A 13376-nucleotide genomic window follows, 5' to 3' on the forward strand; every position below is an offset into this window, starting at 1 on the left:
AAGACGCCACCATTCATAAAAGTTAATCTTGTCTCACTAAGACTTAACACAAATTATTGGTGTAGGTTTCAGAATCTAGATGGTTGGGCCGGTTTTATTACAAAAAGGGGATTTGGCGAGATACCTGTCTGTTCATCCCTCTTACATCTTGGAAGAATTACAAGCGTCACTTGTTCAATAGTGTTTCTGTTTCAGAACTTGTACACTATAGATTAGGAGAAGAATGGATTGCCTATAGGATGAGCAGTTGTTTAGTTTGAACATTATTGGAATAGGGTCACCTCTGGACCTTGTACACTATATAAATCTGCAGTGCAGTAAGTTTTTACTTTATTTATTTCCATGAAGGTTGACTTCCCATCCAGTTTTGAGTGTCCAGAATTGTGTCCATATGTGGTACTTACACAGCTTTTCATTGACTTGGCCTTATATAGCGTTCAGTGTAACTATCTCTAGGTTTTAAAATATATAATCTTAAAGGGGTAATCTGTCATTAGAAAAAGCACAGCTAATATCCTGCTTAGATCACACAACCCCTGTCCTTGTGTGAGATGCAAAACCCCACCTAAACTGAGGACAAGGGTGGTGCTGTTTTTGGAAGGAAGTAAGCATGTTTTTTAAGCCTGTGAAATTAAAATCGAAATGAAGTTATACCATTTAAAGAGCAGTGTTAATATATGCAACAAAAAGCACAGTTTCTATAGCATTCATTCATATGGTTTTATGCTAATATGGTCATAGTTTAAGTGTTCGACTCCTGAAGACAACCCCTGTCCATATGTGACTATAAGGGCATATGGACATCATAGAGTCAGAAATGGATGGATGGCTGTGGCTTCCCCTAGGAAAAAAATCATCTGTTTGCCACATTTTGACAGCAGTTATGTCTGATGGGACAACCCCCTTAAGTCAGGCTTATATGAGCAGATGGATTTGCTGGTGAGCTAGTCATTTTGGCCTATAAGAGTATAATATATAAATGTGGCTTCACATACTAGGTGTTTTTATGCTTTTGACCTCCCAAAATATTAGTGTATTGGGAAATTGATAATCCCTCTCCCCCCCCCCCCAATAAGAAAAATAACCTAATTTAAGCAATGTTTCTTTGTGTTTGTACCTTACAATGCCCCAGGCTAGTACAATATATTAGATCAACCTCTAGACACAGTTCTTTATTAAGAACGTAAAGCTTATAATACATATATTGATCTGTTGTACATGAGTTTCCCCTCTGGCACTGGAGAGGTTAAATGTACGCTGGAGAGGTGTGATAATTACCCCCTGCTTAAGACCCAACATGGTCATATAAATTCTTGGGTCCTGTGCATTTCTTTCTTCTTCCATGTGGTTAGCTGATGAAAGTAATTCGCTTATGGGACAGAAAATGCGTTAAATAGGCCCTTAGGGGCAATCCGAGGTTACAGTGGACACTGAAAGTGTGGCAGTATCCTAGTGATGACCTGTACAATATACTAGTGTTCATTTACCTTCAAAAAACAACACAATTGAGGGTCGTCTTGTAAAAACATGGTCTGATCATTATACTTTCCCCAAAACTCCTAAAATATTTTCTGCCAATTCTACTACAGGGGAATAATAATATTATACAGACCTCTCACATCCCAGACTACATCCCTTGCTACATCTGTTTATTTATTTTTTTTTTTTTATATCATTTACATTTTGTTGCCAGCAGTTTTTCTGTTTTCCCACCCATCCCCCTCTATCAGTTGCACTGCACATCAATTGCTACAAGCACACTTTGGTCAACCCCAGATTTTATGGCAAAGGTCTTGACCCAGATGTCACACTGGCCCATACTGCTGCCCCTTTGGCTGAATGATGATGTAGACGTTATTGTGTTGAGAGGTTGGTCATGAGGGCAGTGCACTCACCCTAGAAATTGGGACCAATGAGCTTTCCAGCCGGACTGTTGGAGAACAATGGGTTGGTAAGACACACAAAAACAGCACAATACAAAAGAGCTTGTAAAAAATGTACATTTGACCACACCATACGTCTAACCTTAGCACCTCAGTTCAACCCTTCAACTTCTCTTAAAGTTCAACAATTTATTAAAAAATTATGGATTGGTATGTCTGTAAACTAGATATGTACTCTACATTAGTGTCCGCTGACAGTAAAATAAATTTTATAGTTTTTTTTTTTTTTTTTTTGTTCTCTGTAGGGACATGTTTGGACTTGATATGCCGCACTAGGACCATATCAATCCTACCCTTGGGTTAGGTTCAAAGCTTATATGTTGCAAATTTTATACTGGTGTTACATCATTTATATTTATTTACACATTGGGAGGTATAATCTGCCCAATAATTTTAGCTTTTTCGCTTTTCTGTGCTGCGCAAACATCTCTGGTCCATGTGAAAAAATTATTTTGATAAATATTGTGTAATTTTGCTAACAAACTACGCCAGGGTCTGCCTTAAGTACTGATGCACAGTTTTTCCGCAAAAATTATCCGCAGTTTTTCTGCAAAATTACACAATATTTATCAAAATAATTTTTTCACATGGACCAGAGATGTTTGCGCAGCACAGAAAAGCGAAAAGCAAAAATTAGTGGGCAGATTATACCTCCCAATGTGTAAATAAATATAAATGATGTAACACCAGTATAAAATTCACACAGGGTAACTCTGGCTACAAAAAGAGGTAAAAGAAAACTATACCCCCTCCAAGTGAAAGAAATGTAAAAAAAAAGTTGCAGCAAGCGTAAAGTGCCTGATAAATGCTCTTGTGCGCAAAAACACCCTTTTCACTAAAATAATGATGCCAAACGAATGAAACATACCCCCATAATGGGTAAGCTATGGATTTTATATAGTATTCAATTATTTATTTATATTGATTTACCCACAAAATATAAGGTGTGGATTTAATGCTGCAGATTTTTTGTAGTGTAAATCAATATAAATAAATAACTGAATGCAGTATAAAATCTGCAGCTTATACCTTCCGGGGAAATCAATATAAATAAATAATAGTACAAAGGATCAAATCTGCAGCATAAAATCCTCCGCCTAGATGTTATAGGTGAATATACCCTTATACTATGTGCTTCTTCAGAACATTACCTATGCTTCAGTAGTGAAATCAATCTTCCTGTATCTGTGTGTTAAAGATGTAGCCATAAAACACCAGTGTCCTCTAGACCACTAGGAAAAACATTATCCAAGATGTCAAACATTGATGTGAAATATTAAGTTATACATTATGCCATTAAAAGATAATAAATTAGTGGTCCTCTTTGTTCCTTGTATATCAGTCTAGCAAATATACCGTGTTCTAGAAGGATGTTACTGCTATATGTACTGTAAGGCTACTTGGAAAAGAAGCTATCTTTATATTATTCACTAAAGGACCTTCTGCTTTTTTCTTAGAAACAGAGAGATGTAAAGAAAAATTTGAATGATATGAATTATGGATTAGATGTATAATTATTTATGACTCTATCCCAAGGCATTGTAGATTTTTATAGGGCTGAAGTGAAGTATTTACATTCCCAGCCTGCTTGAAAGCACATTGCTTTGTGAATGGAGAATTAGTCCAGTATAGTATCATATAGAAATAGAAATTGATGTAGAACATCCTTGATTTCCTTACGGTCGTTGAAGAATCAGAGATCTATAGAATTAGAAATTGCTGTTCTGCATGCTGAAAACCTTTAAGGGGTCCTGTACACAAGAATTACATTACATTTACTTTACAGCGTTGCTAATGGCTTTATTGCAAGCAGCATTTTTTTTTTTGGTCAACACAGTAAGCACTTCAAATTCATTGACTCTCGAGCAGGAGTGACTGTCTATTTCAGAAAGGTTAAGTGCTTTTAATAGTGTTATTAATTATTGACACTTGACTCTCCTCCTTCTTACCGCGAACATCATTACCTAGTCCTTTAAAAGGTGTGTAAGCAGTGACATCTGCTGGTAGCACGCACCCACAGGCTGAATGCATCAGCTGCCGTCAGTGCTGTTCCTTCTAGGAGTAATCAGCTTCGTGGATGAGAATGAGCTGCCCTCATTGCCGTTCTTTCTAGGAATAATCAGTATCTAGGATGAGAAGCCAGTGTGTAGTTAATATAGAATATAGACTTTTATTTAAGATCTGCACCCAACTTGCATTACTATTAATTTTCCCTTGTAATTGTGTAGTCCGGCCCTCTGACTCTGTCCTTTAGTCAATGAAAACTGCGCGGGAAGCGAGGCATGTTGAAGAGCATTGCTGTTAATATTAATCTTATCTGTCATTTTCCATCTTGCGCTGATTGACTGTTACTCACCCCAGGGGAGATCTGTAAAAGAAAAGTGTGCCATTTGGTATTCTGTTCAATTACCTTCAGCTGTCATCCTCAATTTGAAGTGAGCTGCTTGTTCATAGGAAAGTCCAGAGAACCAAGCAGTGAACCGTTTACAGCTTTCTATCAATGCTCTATACGCAGGGGGCTTCAGATAAGTAGGACCCTGGTTGTCTCTACATTTCAGAGATACCATGACTAAACCTGTGGTAATGATGAGCCACTCAACTGGAACTCATAAATAAGGATTGATTTTACAGAGAGCCCTGAGGTACACTGCTGTGCAACATGGCGTAGACCTTGAAAGAGCACAACTGGGTTCCCATTACCTGTTTGCAGGATTTGCAGAATGGTAATCTGTATCTTCCAGTAGTGATGAAACTTGCTTGTCTTTAGCTACATAATAAAGCTGTCAATAAATGTAACCTAAATATTTTCACATTGTTCTGATCATCCATTATTGCCCAACAACAACCAATTGTTCAATTTAACAGAATAATTGTAGCTCTAGTATTGATTCTGAACATTCTTGAGCATTGGCTGAGAATTATGGAGCACTTACACGTAGTGGTCATGGCTGCTACATGGGTATTTAAATTGCAGGCGACACCTAGACTTGCTTTTCTAAGCCCAGGTGCTGCCCACAAATATCGATGGATCTGAAGTGCTAGTGGCAGTGCCCAGGTACAGCCGGCAGTTCAGAAACACATACTGCAGGATGGTCTGTACACTTCAGTGTAAAATATTGGATAGACCCTAAATACACAAATTGAATATATAAAAATGCTTAAGATGCACAAGCCTTGAGAACACAGAAATGGCTCCACATTGCACCCATGGTTGATACTAGAGCTTGTTCAGCTACATTAAAAACCAACATTAGAAGTTAGTATATAATTTGATCAAACCATATTGCCTCATGTACCACGTGCAGGTCTTCTGATACACATGAGTCCCTACTCTTGCCATGGGGCAGCGTTCGCCAGCGACCACACTGCTGCAAAGCCAGTGCCCACAGGGGGGAGCAGCACAGCGGTCCAGCGACCCCCAATGCCGCAGAACCAAGCCCCCAGGGCCAGAGCGGCACCACCCAGCAGGCACGGCCAGCAGAGGCAATGGCCGGCAGCCAACACCTAGTGTGAACAAATCTAAAAGCCCACTCCATGTGCTCCCAACTAGACTGGAAAAGAGTAGGTACTCAAATTATATGCTAACTTGTTGGTTTTTAATGTAGCTGAGAAGCTTTGGTATCAACTATGGGTGCGATGTGCAGCCATTTCTGTCCTCCAGGCTTGTGCATAAAAATACTGAAGCACTGTAGGTATTAAAGTAAGACATGGAGATACTGCAAACGACTCCAGGGGAGGTTGGAATAATGGGGGGGGGGTTGGTTGGAATGATACAGAACACAACGATAACTTAAGGCTCTGTTGTATGTCCTGCCGTTCTGTGAATTGATGAGAAGTGTTGATAAATGGGCATCAAAAGGTTAAGAAAACATGTTCCTCCACACTGTGGTCTTGTGTGGGTTAAGAACACTCTATACGAATTTTGGACGCAGCGTGATTAATCCTCAGTTTCCACACACAGATTTGTAGCAACAGAGTGAGTTCCTCAGCTGTGACAGAGTGTAAAGAAGTCTGTCTTCCTGATATATCATCTTGCCAATGGCATGACTGAGTACCATTGTGGTGCTGAGAATATTAATGTGTAATTTTTTACGAAACCTAGTCATTTGTTTCCCAGGATAGCTTATGGACAGCATTCGGTCTTGTACACAAGTGACGAATACGGTGCCCATATGGACCCATACTGTAGCTCCCTGTGCCTTGTATTTTTGTTTTCCTCCATAACCCATTCCATCTCCAGCAATGTGGTATTCATTCTTAAAAGTATTATATTCAAGAGGGAACATAATGTCACACTAAGGCACCACACAGTTGTCTCTCTGTATTCCACTTGCCATGTGCAGAGGCCTAAGTTCTTATTTATGTTCACGTTGTAGGCATCTGTGCCATTCTATCATTTTCTTCAAAAACAGATACAGATCCCAACAGAAGTGCTCACACTATGTAAAAAAGACCGCATTTCTTAACAATGGCCGTTGTACAAATAACGGCCGTTGTTTCAAAACTAATGGCTGTTTGCTCAGCAACAGTTGTTATGAAATATGGCCGTTTTTACATAGTGTGAACATAGGCTAAATCAGATTTTGGTGGGATCATAGACCTCAAATATAGCCATATGACAAGATATTTAATTAATATAATAAATATAACAAGAAGTAATACCACAGTTTTAGAACTAATTTTCTTCCTTCTACTTGACTTGTTTATTCTTATCTTGTATTTGTTTGATTCTCAGATCCCAGGAGAAAGTACCATGTCAGGTTGCTTGCATATAACAATATGGATGAAGGGTATCAAGCAGATCAAACAGTCAGCACACCGGTTTGTGTTTGTAAGTAACTTTGTGTCTCTATAAAGAGAATTCCATCAACTTCTGCACACTGTCATTAGAGGCAGGCTCTTTTTAGGCAATACATTTTATGAGAATGCAGTCTATTACTTTAGTAGTCAACAGCTAGTGTTACAAGTATCACCTAAGGGCCTGGACACAAATAGCTGCACTAGTAACAAGATGTTTGTGGCCATCATTGGCAATATTTAAAGCGAATGTATCACCGGTACATCGCTTTTGTGATTCTTACATGGATAGACTTGGGCGGGGATGCCGCTGCCGTGGTCCTTTTTTTGAACCACGGCCCGATTCCTGCATACGGTCGCCTGTCTATTACCTAGCATCGGACAGGGGTGAAGCACTGGTGACAGGCCAGCCGTCCCCCAGTGTGATAAAACCCCCTCCCCTCTGTTACACTGCTCCATTAGAATCATGGGAGCTGCATCACAGAGGGGAGGGCCGATAGTCACACTGGCGGCAGACGGGCCCACTTCCAGTGCTTCACCCCCGGCCATTGCTCAGTGATAGACCAGCGCCATACGCAGGTCCAGTCCGCGGTTCAAAAAAAGGACTGTGGCACCGGCATCCCCGCGCCCATGCCAGTCTATTGCTGTAAAAATCACAAAAGCGATGTACCAGTGGTACATTTGCTTTAATAGCAAAATATGATTGCTATACATATAAGATGGCTGTAACATCTTCTCTCCACACATTTTATAATTGTTTAAGTTGAAAATAGACACACATCCATCAAGTTCAACCTTTCTCAATCATTGATACATCATTATTTGCTATTTGCCTCTTCCCAGCCCCAGCAATTGCAACTCAACTCCTTATTGTATGCAGTCACTTTGGTGCTAGGAAGATGGTGAAGGTGGTAGCAGTGTATATATATAAAGCATCACATTCACTGAATTAGGAAGCAAGAAGAACGTTGTACCGTGTTTTGGTGGATGAGTGGGGTGTCGCAGTATCTCCAGTTTGGTTATTTTCTTGCAACTCCGATACTTGAATAATTTTTTGTGTTCTCTACCAGCCGTCCCTGATCACATGGTTCCCCCACCTCCTCCACCTCATCATCTCTATGCCAAAGCTAACAGCTCTTCTTCCATCTACCTATATTGGGGACGACCTGCATTCTCCTCTGGACAAGCTATTAACTATACTGTACGCTGCAATCCTGTGGGCCTGCAGAATGCTTCTTTAGTGCTTTACCTCCAAACGTAAGTAAAGTACAGTACTCCTACTATTGTCTATGTAACCAGCTTTCACTAGACATTCTACACTCGTTCTGTTGTCTCTGTAACCACACAGTAAAGGTTGTGCAGCCTTAATAGTTCGTAATACGTTTTTTATGAGGGCCATTACAGCACAGAACTGTATCTAAGATTTGTGATGTAATATCTGCCCGATATTGTCTGTCGAAAAGTCAAAAGCGCCAGTACGGTTGCTTTATACTGTAACTGCTTATGAAAAAGTGATACAAACCCTTATTGTAGATGCCGACCAGTAATGTGATTTCCCACATCACCTCCTGTTATAACAATATATATTCTGTTCTCTGCATCCACAGGTCTGAACCTCATATTTTAGTTCAAGAACTTGAAGCAAATACCAAGTATGAGTTTGCTGTGAGGCTGCATGTAGACCAGTTGTCAAGTCCCTGGAGCCCTGTGGTTTACCATTCCACACTTCCAGAAGGTATGAATTATGAAAGCCATTTACTTTTAGAGTGTATTGAATAGTCCCACAGCCCTTGTAAAACAGTGACTGCATTGCCTGCTGGCGTATGGACGCAGGGCCGTTATTTTAAGCGTCAGTGCTAAACGGTATTGTGTGATGTCTGGATGTACATGGATAAGGTTAGGAGGCTCTTTCACTGGAACTGCATAGTATCATTTGCCATTTATTAATGATAATAGGTTCAATAATGATAATGTGTATTCATTACAGACTACAGATGAACGAAAGGGTAGAACCAGCCTGTGGCTGCTTGTGGCCCGCCAGGGGAGCTGCAATGAATTAGAATTTTTCTTTGGCTTCTCTAGTGATTTGCATTATAGCTATATACAATGTACTAGACTTATTCTGTATGCATTAGTCATAGATGAACCTTCATGTGAAATGTGTCTGCTACTGGCACATGTCTTTCTATTCTGTTGTCATATTGCTTCTGCTAGTCTTTGATTTATCTGCATCCTTGTAGCTGTAGAAAGAGCGCCATGGGTATGTGCCAATAATGTCTGTAAGAATCAGATCTTGGTACAAGGCTGTGAGCGTTTTCCAGCTTCTCCACCTATTATCATTGCTCCATACCTATGTTGTGCTTCACATGTTTATTTTCTTGCAGCTCCAACCAGTCCACCTGTGGGTGTCAAGGTGACACTGATTGAAGAGAACACGGCTTTGGTCTCCTGGAAACCCCCAGAGGACTTGGAGTCAGCTGTCACCCGCTACACAATCTTATATGCTTCTAGAAAAGACTGGGCTGTCGGCCAGTGGCAGATTATGCACCGAGATGGTAATTTACTTGCTGCTTTCTTTATGCATTAATGATATTGTGTATATGTGTGTGGGTGGTGGTGCTTTTGTTGAGGCCAGCATGTACAGCAGTATATGAACTTAATAGTAACTTTTAGATTATAGGACATCCATGATTCGCATTTGATGTTGAGATTTATCCCTGCTCTTTTTCTGCTCTGACACTTTACGCACAGTATATATAACACTTCATTAGTAAGAGGGTGTATTAGGCCAATTATTACATATTTATTACTATGCTACTTTTCTTGGCTTTGGTCTCCACCACCTAACTTGAGATCATTAGGATGTGAGATCATTACCAGCCATTAGTGCTGGGTCGGAGCATTCATTAATGATCTAATGGGCTCCCGTGGATTGGAACACTCTGGAGGTTTGCACACACATACATACAAGTCTTTTTTAATTTAAAAGCTATGCATAGGTAGCCCTAAATCTGACTTCACTGGGAGTCAATCAGACTTGCAGTCTCTTTACTGGTATTTGATCAGTGTTTTATAGTGTGAAAGTCTGTGAAGTATCCAGAACCCTGACAGCTTTATAACACTATAGCAAAGGTTATGTCACAAAGGACAAGACACAGCTGCTACAAAGAGTGCCCGATCAGCTAGCACCTCATAACATGGGGAGTTTTCTGGACAGTTCTCATCCTATGAAGTGCTCGCTCCTTTCTTTGATGCAAACAAGCTGTGGGGAAATCTTGCTGGCTGAATTTATACATCTTTTAAAGTTACCATACAAGGACTTACACATCAGTCATTTTATAGTAAAAAAAAAATATAGCTTAATTAGACCGTGTAGCCGTTCTAAACAGAAACCACAATGCTTTGCTTGGTCCATCTGACGACCAACTGCAGGGTCCCAGGGACTCTGCTAACCAATAATTTAATAGGTTTCATCAAGGTGTCTGCTATTTTAGGGTACGTGCAAACTAGGGAATCGCGATGGAAACCTGTTGCGGATTCCGCAGCTCGCACCCGCTCGCGGACTCTGGCGGCTGCACGCATCTCTGCAGGTGCCATAGACTCCATTCTATGCATGGGTGGATTCCGCCTTCTGTCCAAAAAATGAACAGGCTGACAAAGTCCGCAAGCAGGTGTGAGTTGCGGAATCCGCAATGCGTTTTCCATCGCAATTCTGTAGTGTGCACGTACCCTTATATAGAAAAATACTGTTGCATGCATGAAGCCTTTAATATATGCAAAAAATACTGCTTTTATCTATGTGTTTAATTTTTAAACTGTTTATTACGTTTTCAGACATTTACACATATAAACTAGTATTGTAAGCAGCAAATTAGGTGGTGCAGCTTCGTAAAGTACAATGCATATTGACAAACAGCACAAAAAAGGATTATGAACTGGTTCCTTATAATATATATGTCCTTAATGGGGACTATGTTCTATAAACAGATGAATAGGATATACCCTACAGCAATAAACAACTACCAGACGTCACAGAGAAGGGAGCGCCACCTCATCATCTCTATACCCTGCATTTCACTCACAGTAAAAGACAAGGATACAGAGCTAGGAGGTGTCATACCACAGGGAGAGTCTTGGTATTAAAAAGTCTTGGAAAGGAATTAAATCTTCCAAATTTCTCAGGACTACACTGGTGTGGTCAGAACACACAGGCATTTGTAGCCAACACGTGAGCGCAGGAAAACACATGTTAAATATCCTACATTTCTAAGATTTTCTCACATGCCTTTTCATGCATTATTAATGTGTCCCTGTGCGTGGCTCGGTGTGTTTATACATGTGCTTAGAAGCAGCAGCTAGCTATCATGAATGCTTGTTAATGATACACGGAATAAATTGCAGTGCTTTTCATGCATTCATGCATAAATGGATTAAGGAATTGCATAAATAGTGATTTGCTTTCATGCTGTATTACTGGACATATGCCTGTTAGCTGTGTAACAAATTGTATAATATACGAGTGGGAAATCAGCCTGTACTTTCCCATAAGAAGATAGATGGCAGATTTAGAGTGAAACTTGGGTCTTTATCTTATCTGCTGTGGCGTTATATTCACCTAATTTATTTAGACACACAACTCCTAATAAATTAGTAGCATCTTTAGCTGGCTACAGCTACAATTAATGCTTGTTTTTCAGGGGTAGATATTAGTACCCAGTTTCCCCAAAAATAAGACATTCCTGAAAGACCTAGCAAAGTTTTTGTTTGGAAACATGCCCAACAAACAGAACACCAGGGCATGCAGTTGTGTTACTTTTTCGCCTGCCACTGTTGTGCCCCACCTTCATCGTCCATTGCAGAGCAGCTGCCTGCAGGACATGAAGATCATCACTGCCGCCAACCCTGATGTTCCCTTCTGTGGCCGTCACTTGTAAATGTACAAGCAAGTCATCAAGAGGCCCATTACATTCCGCCATCCCTGTTGTCCCCTACCGCCATATGTAGAGCTGCACTAAGTCTGCCGTTAATCCGGCCCTTGCCGCCATACCATACGCTGTCCCTGCCCCCCCTGGTGGCCGGAAACTGCAATACTGTCCCAGCTGTACAACATAGTAGTCCAGGACCCACTGTGGGACATTACAGTCTCCAGACTGTACAGTATGTAATAAATGTTAGTTTTTTTTTTTGTTAAATAATAAATATTAATTCTTCATGGAAAAATAAGACATCCATTGAAAATAAGACCTAGCGCATCATTGGGAACAAAAATTATTATAAAACACTTGGTTATTTTCGGGGAAAACAGGGTAAATATGGCGGTACAGAAAGCCATGGTTCTTTATATAAACCTTACCCATTTTCTAAAAAGTCACAAATTTTTGGACAAAACAAGGGCTTTAGATTGTGGGTGGAAAAGTCATATTTCATAGTGGCCTGGCCTGGCTTGGCTGAAATTCCCACTCTGCCTTCATGGATAAAAAATGTATATACAAATAGGTTGTATTGTAACCTGGTCATTTCATGTGTGTATGTCCTGCCTGTACATTATCACCATGATTGCATTGGCTTTGTGAGTGGCCACTAAAAAAGCCCTGGTAGTCCAGTTTTGCGATAAAACTGTATTGCTTCATTTTTTTTCCCCAGAGAACACGTTAAAATAGCCTTGTGCTAGCCTCCTTCACAATGCTGTGTGAGCTGCTCCTGAGAACGCGTGAACTTCCTGACCTGTAGAATAATACAACAACTGTAGTGTTTGCTACTTATCTTTATTGTTAGGCAAACATTCATTCTTGAATAAAAAGAAATGATAAGGACTGAATACAAGCTAATTATTAACTTATGTCAGGGGTCACCGGATTGTCATTTTTTATGATTTCTATGTGCATTCTAATACGGAAAGTCATACTAATTCATCTACTAAAGTACAGTTGTAATATTATACAATGTACTGTAGGAGAGAATTTATTTTGAGCATACTTGTACTTGCAGAGATGTGCTGGATCGTAATACACCAAACCTAGTCCAGGCTACTTAATCACTTTGGCACATCTTTGACAGTCTATGCACCATGCTGAAACTGAACAGTAGGTTTATTGCCAATGTGATAAAAACTGAATATTAATTCACAGGAGCAATAACCATGGCTCTACTGGAAAATCTTATACCTGGAAATATCTATCTGGTCAAGATCTCAGCTTCCAATGAAGTAGGCGAGGGCCCATTCTCGAATACAGTGGAGCTGGCAGTGCAACCCAAGGAGACGGTGCGCAGCAGCATGAAGTCAAAACAGTTAAATTCTGCCAGTGGTCAAGGTCAGTTTGGAAATACTTACAGTAAACAAGGCGAAACCATTTCATTATTTACTTGGACATATAAATTCTTGTAGACACCCATCTGTGGCTTTGTGTCTGCCCAGCAGTACTCTGTTCAGCTAAGACAAATGACCCCAGGCAGAGGACCATCGCAGTGCCTCGGAATTACTATGTGGAGGTGATGCACTGTCATTGTAATAAACTTAAAATAAACAAATTAATGACAGTGATTTATTTGTAGATAAAAGTGCAAGTCTAAATCGTATATCACAAAATTTGCCGTTCTCAGCAAGACGTTACAGATCAGCAATAGTAAATGGAAAGC

General features: G+C 40.1%; 1 protein-coding gene across 1 annotated transcript in view; it reads left to right on the plus strand.

Annotated features, from left to right (window-relative positions):
- Window positions 1–13376, plus strand: part of PRTG (protogenin) — an 84436-nt gene that overhangs the window by 66431 nt on the left and 4629 nt on the right. The window contains exons 13-17 of the mRNA XM_069958423.1: window positions 6679–6774; window positions 7811–7997; window positions 8348–8475; window positions 9125–9295; window positions 12869–13051. Of these exons, the coding sequence (XP_069814524.1) occupies window positions 6679–6774; window positions 7811–7997; window positions 8348–8475; window positions 9125–9295; window positions 12869–13051 (765 nt within the window). The remainder of the gene's footprint in view (window positions 1–6678; window positions 6775–7810; window positions 7998–8347; window positions 8476–9124; window positions 9296–12868; window positions 13052–13376) is intronic.

The sequence above is a fragment of the Dendropsophus ebraccatus genome, chromosome 1 (genome assembly GCF_027789765.1).
Source record: "Dendropsophus ebraccatus isolate aDenEbr1 chromosome 1, aDenEbr1.pat, whole genome shotgun sequence".
Taxonomy (NCBI): Eukaryota; Metazoa; Chordata; class Amphibia; order Anura; family Hylidae; genus Dendropsophus; species Dendropsophus ebraccatus.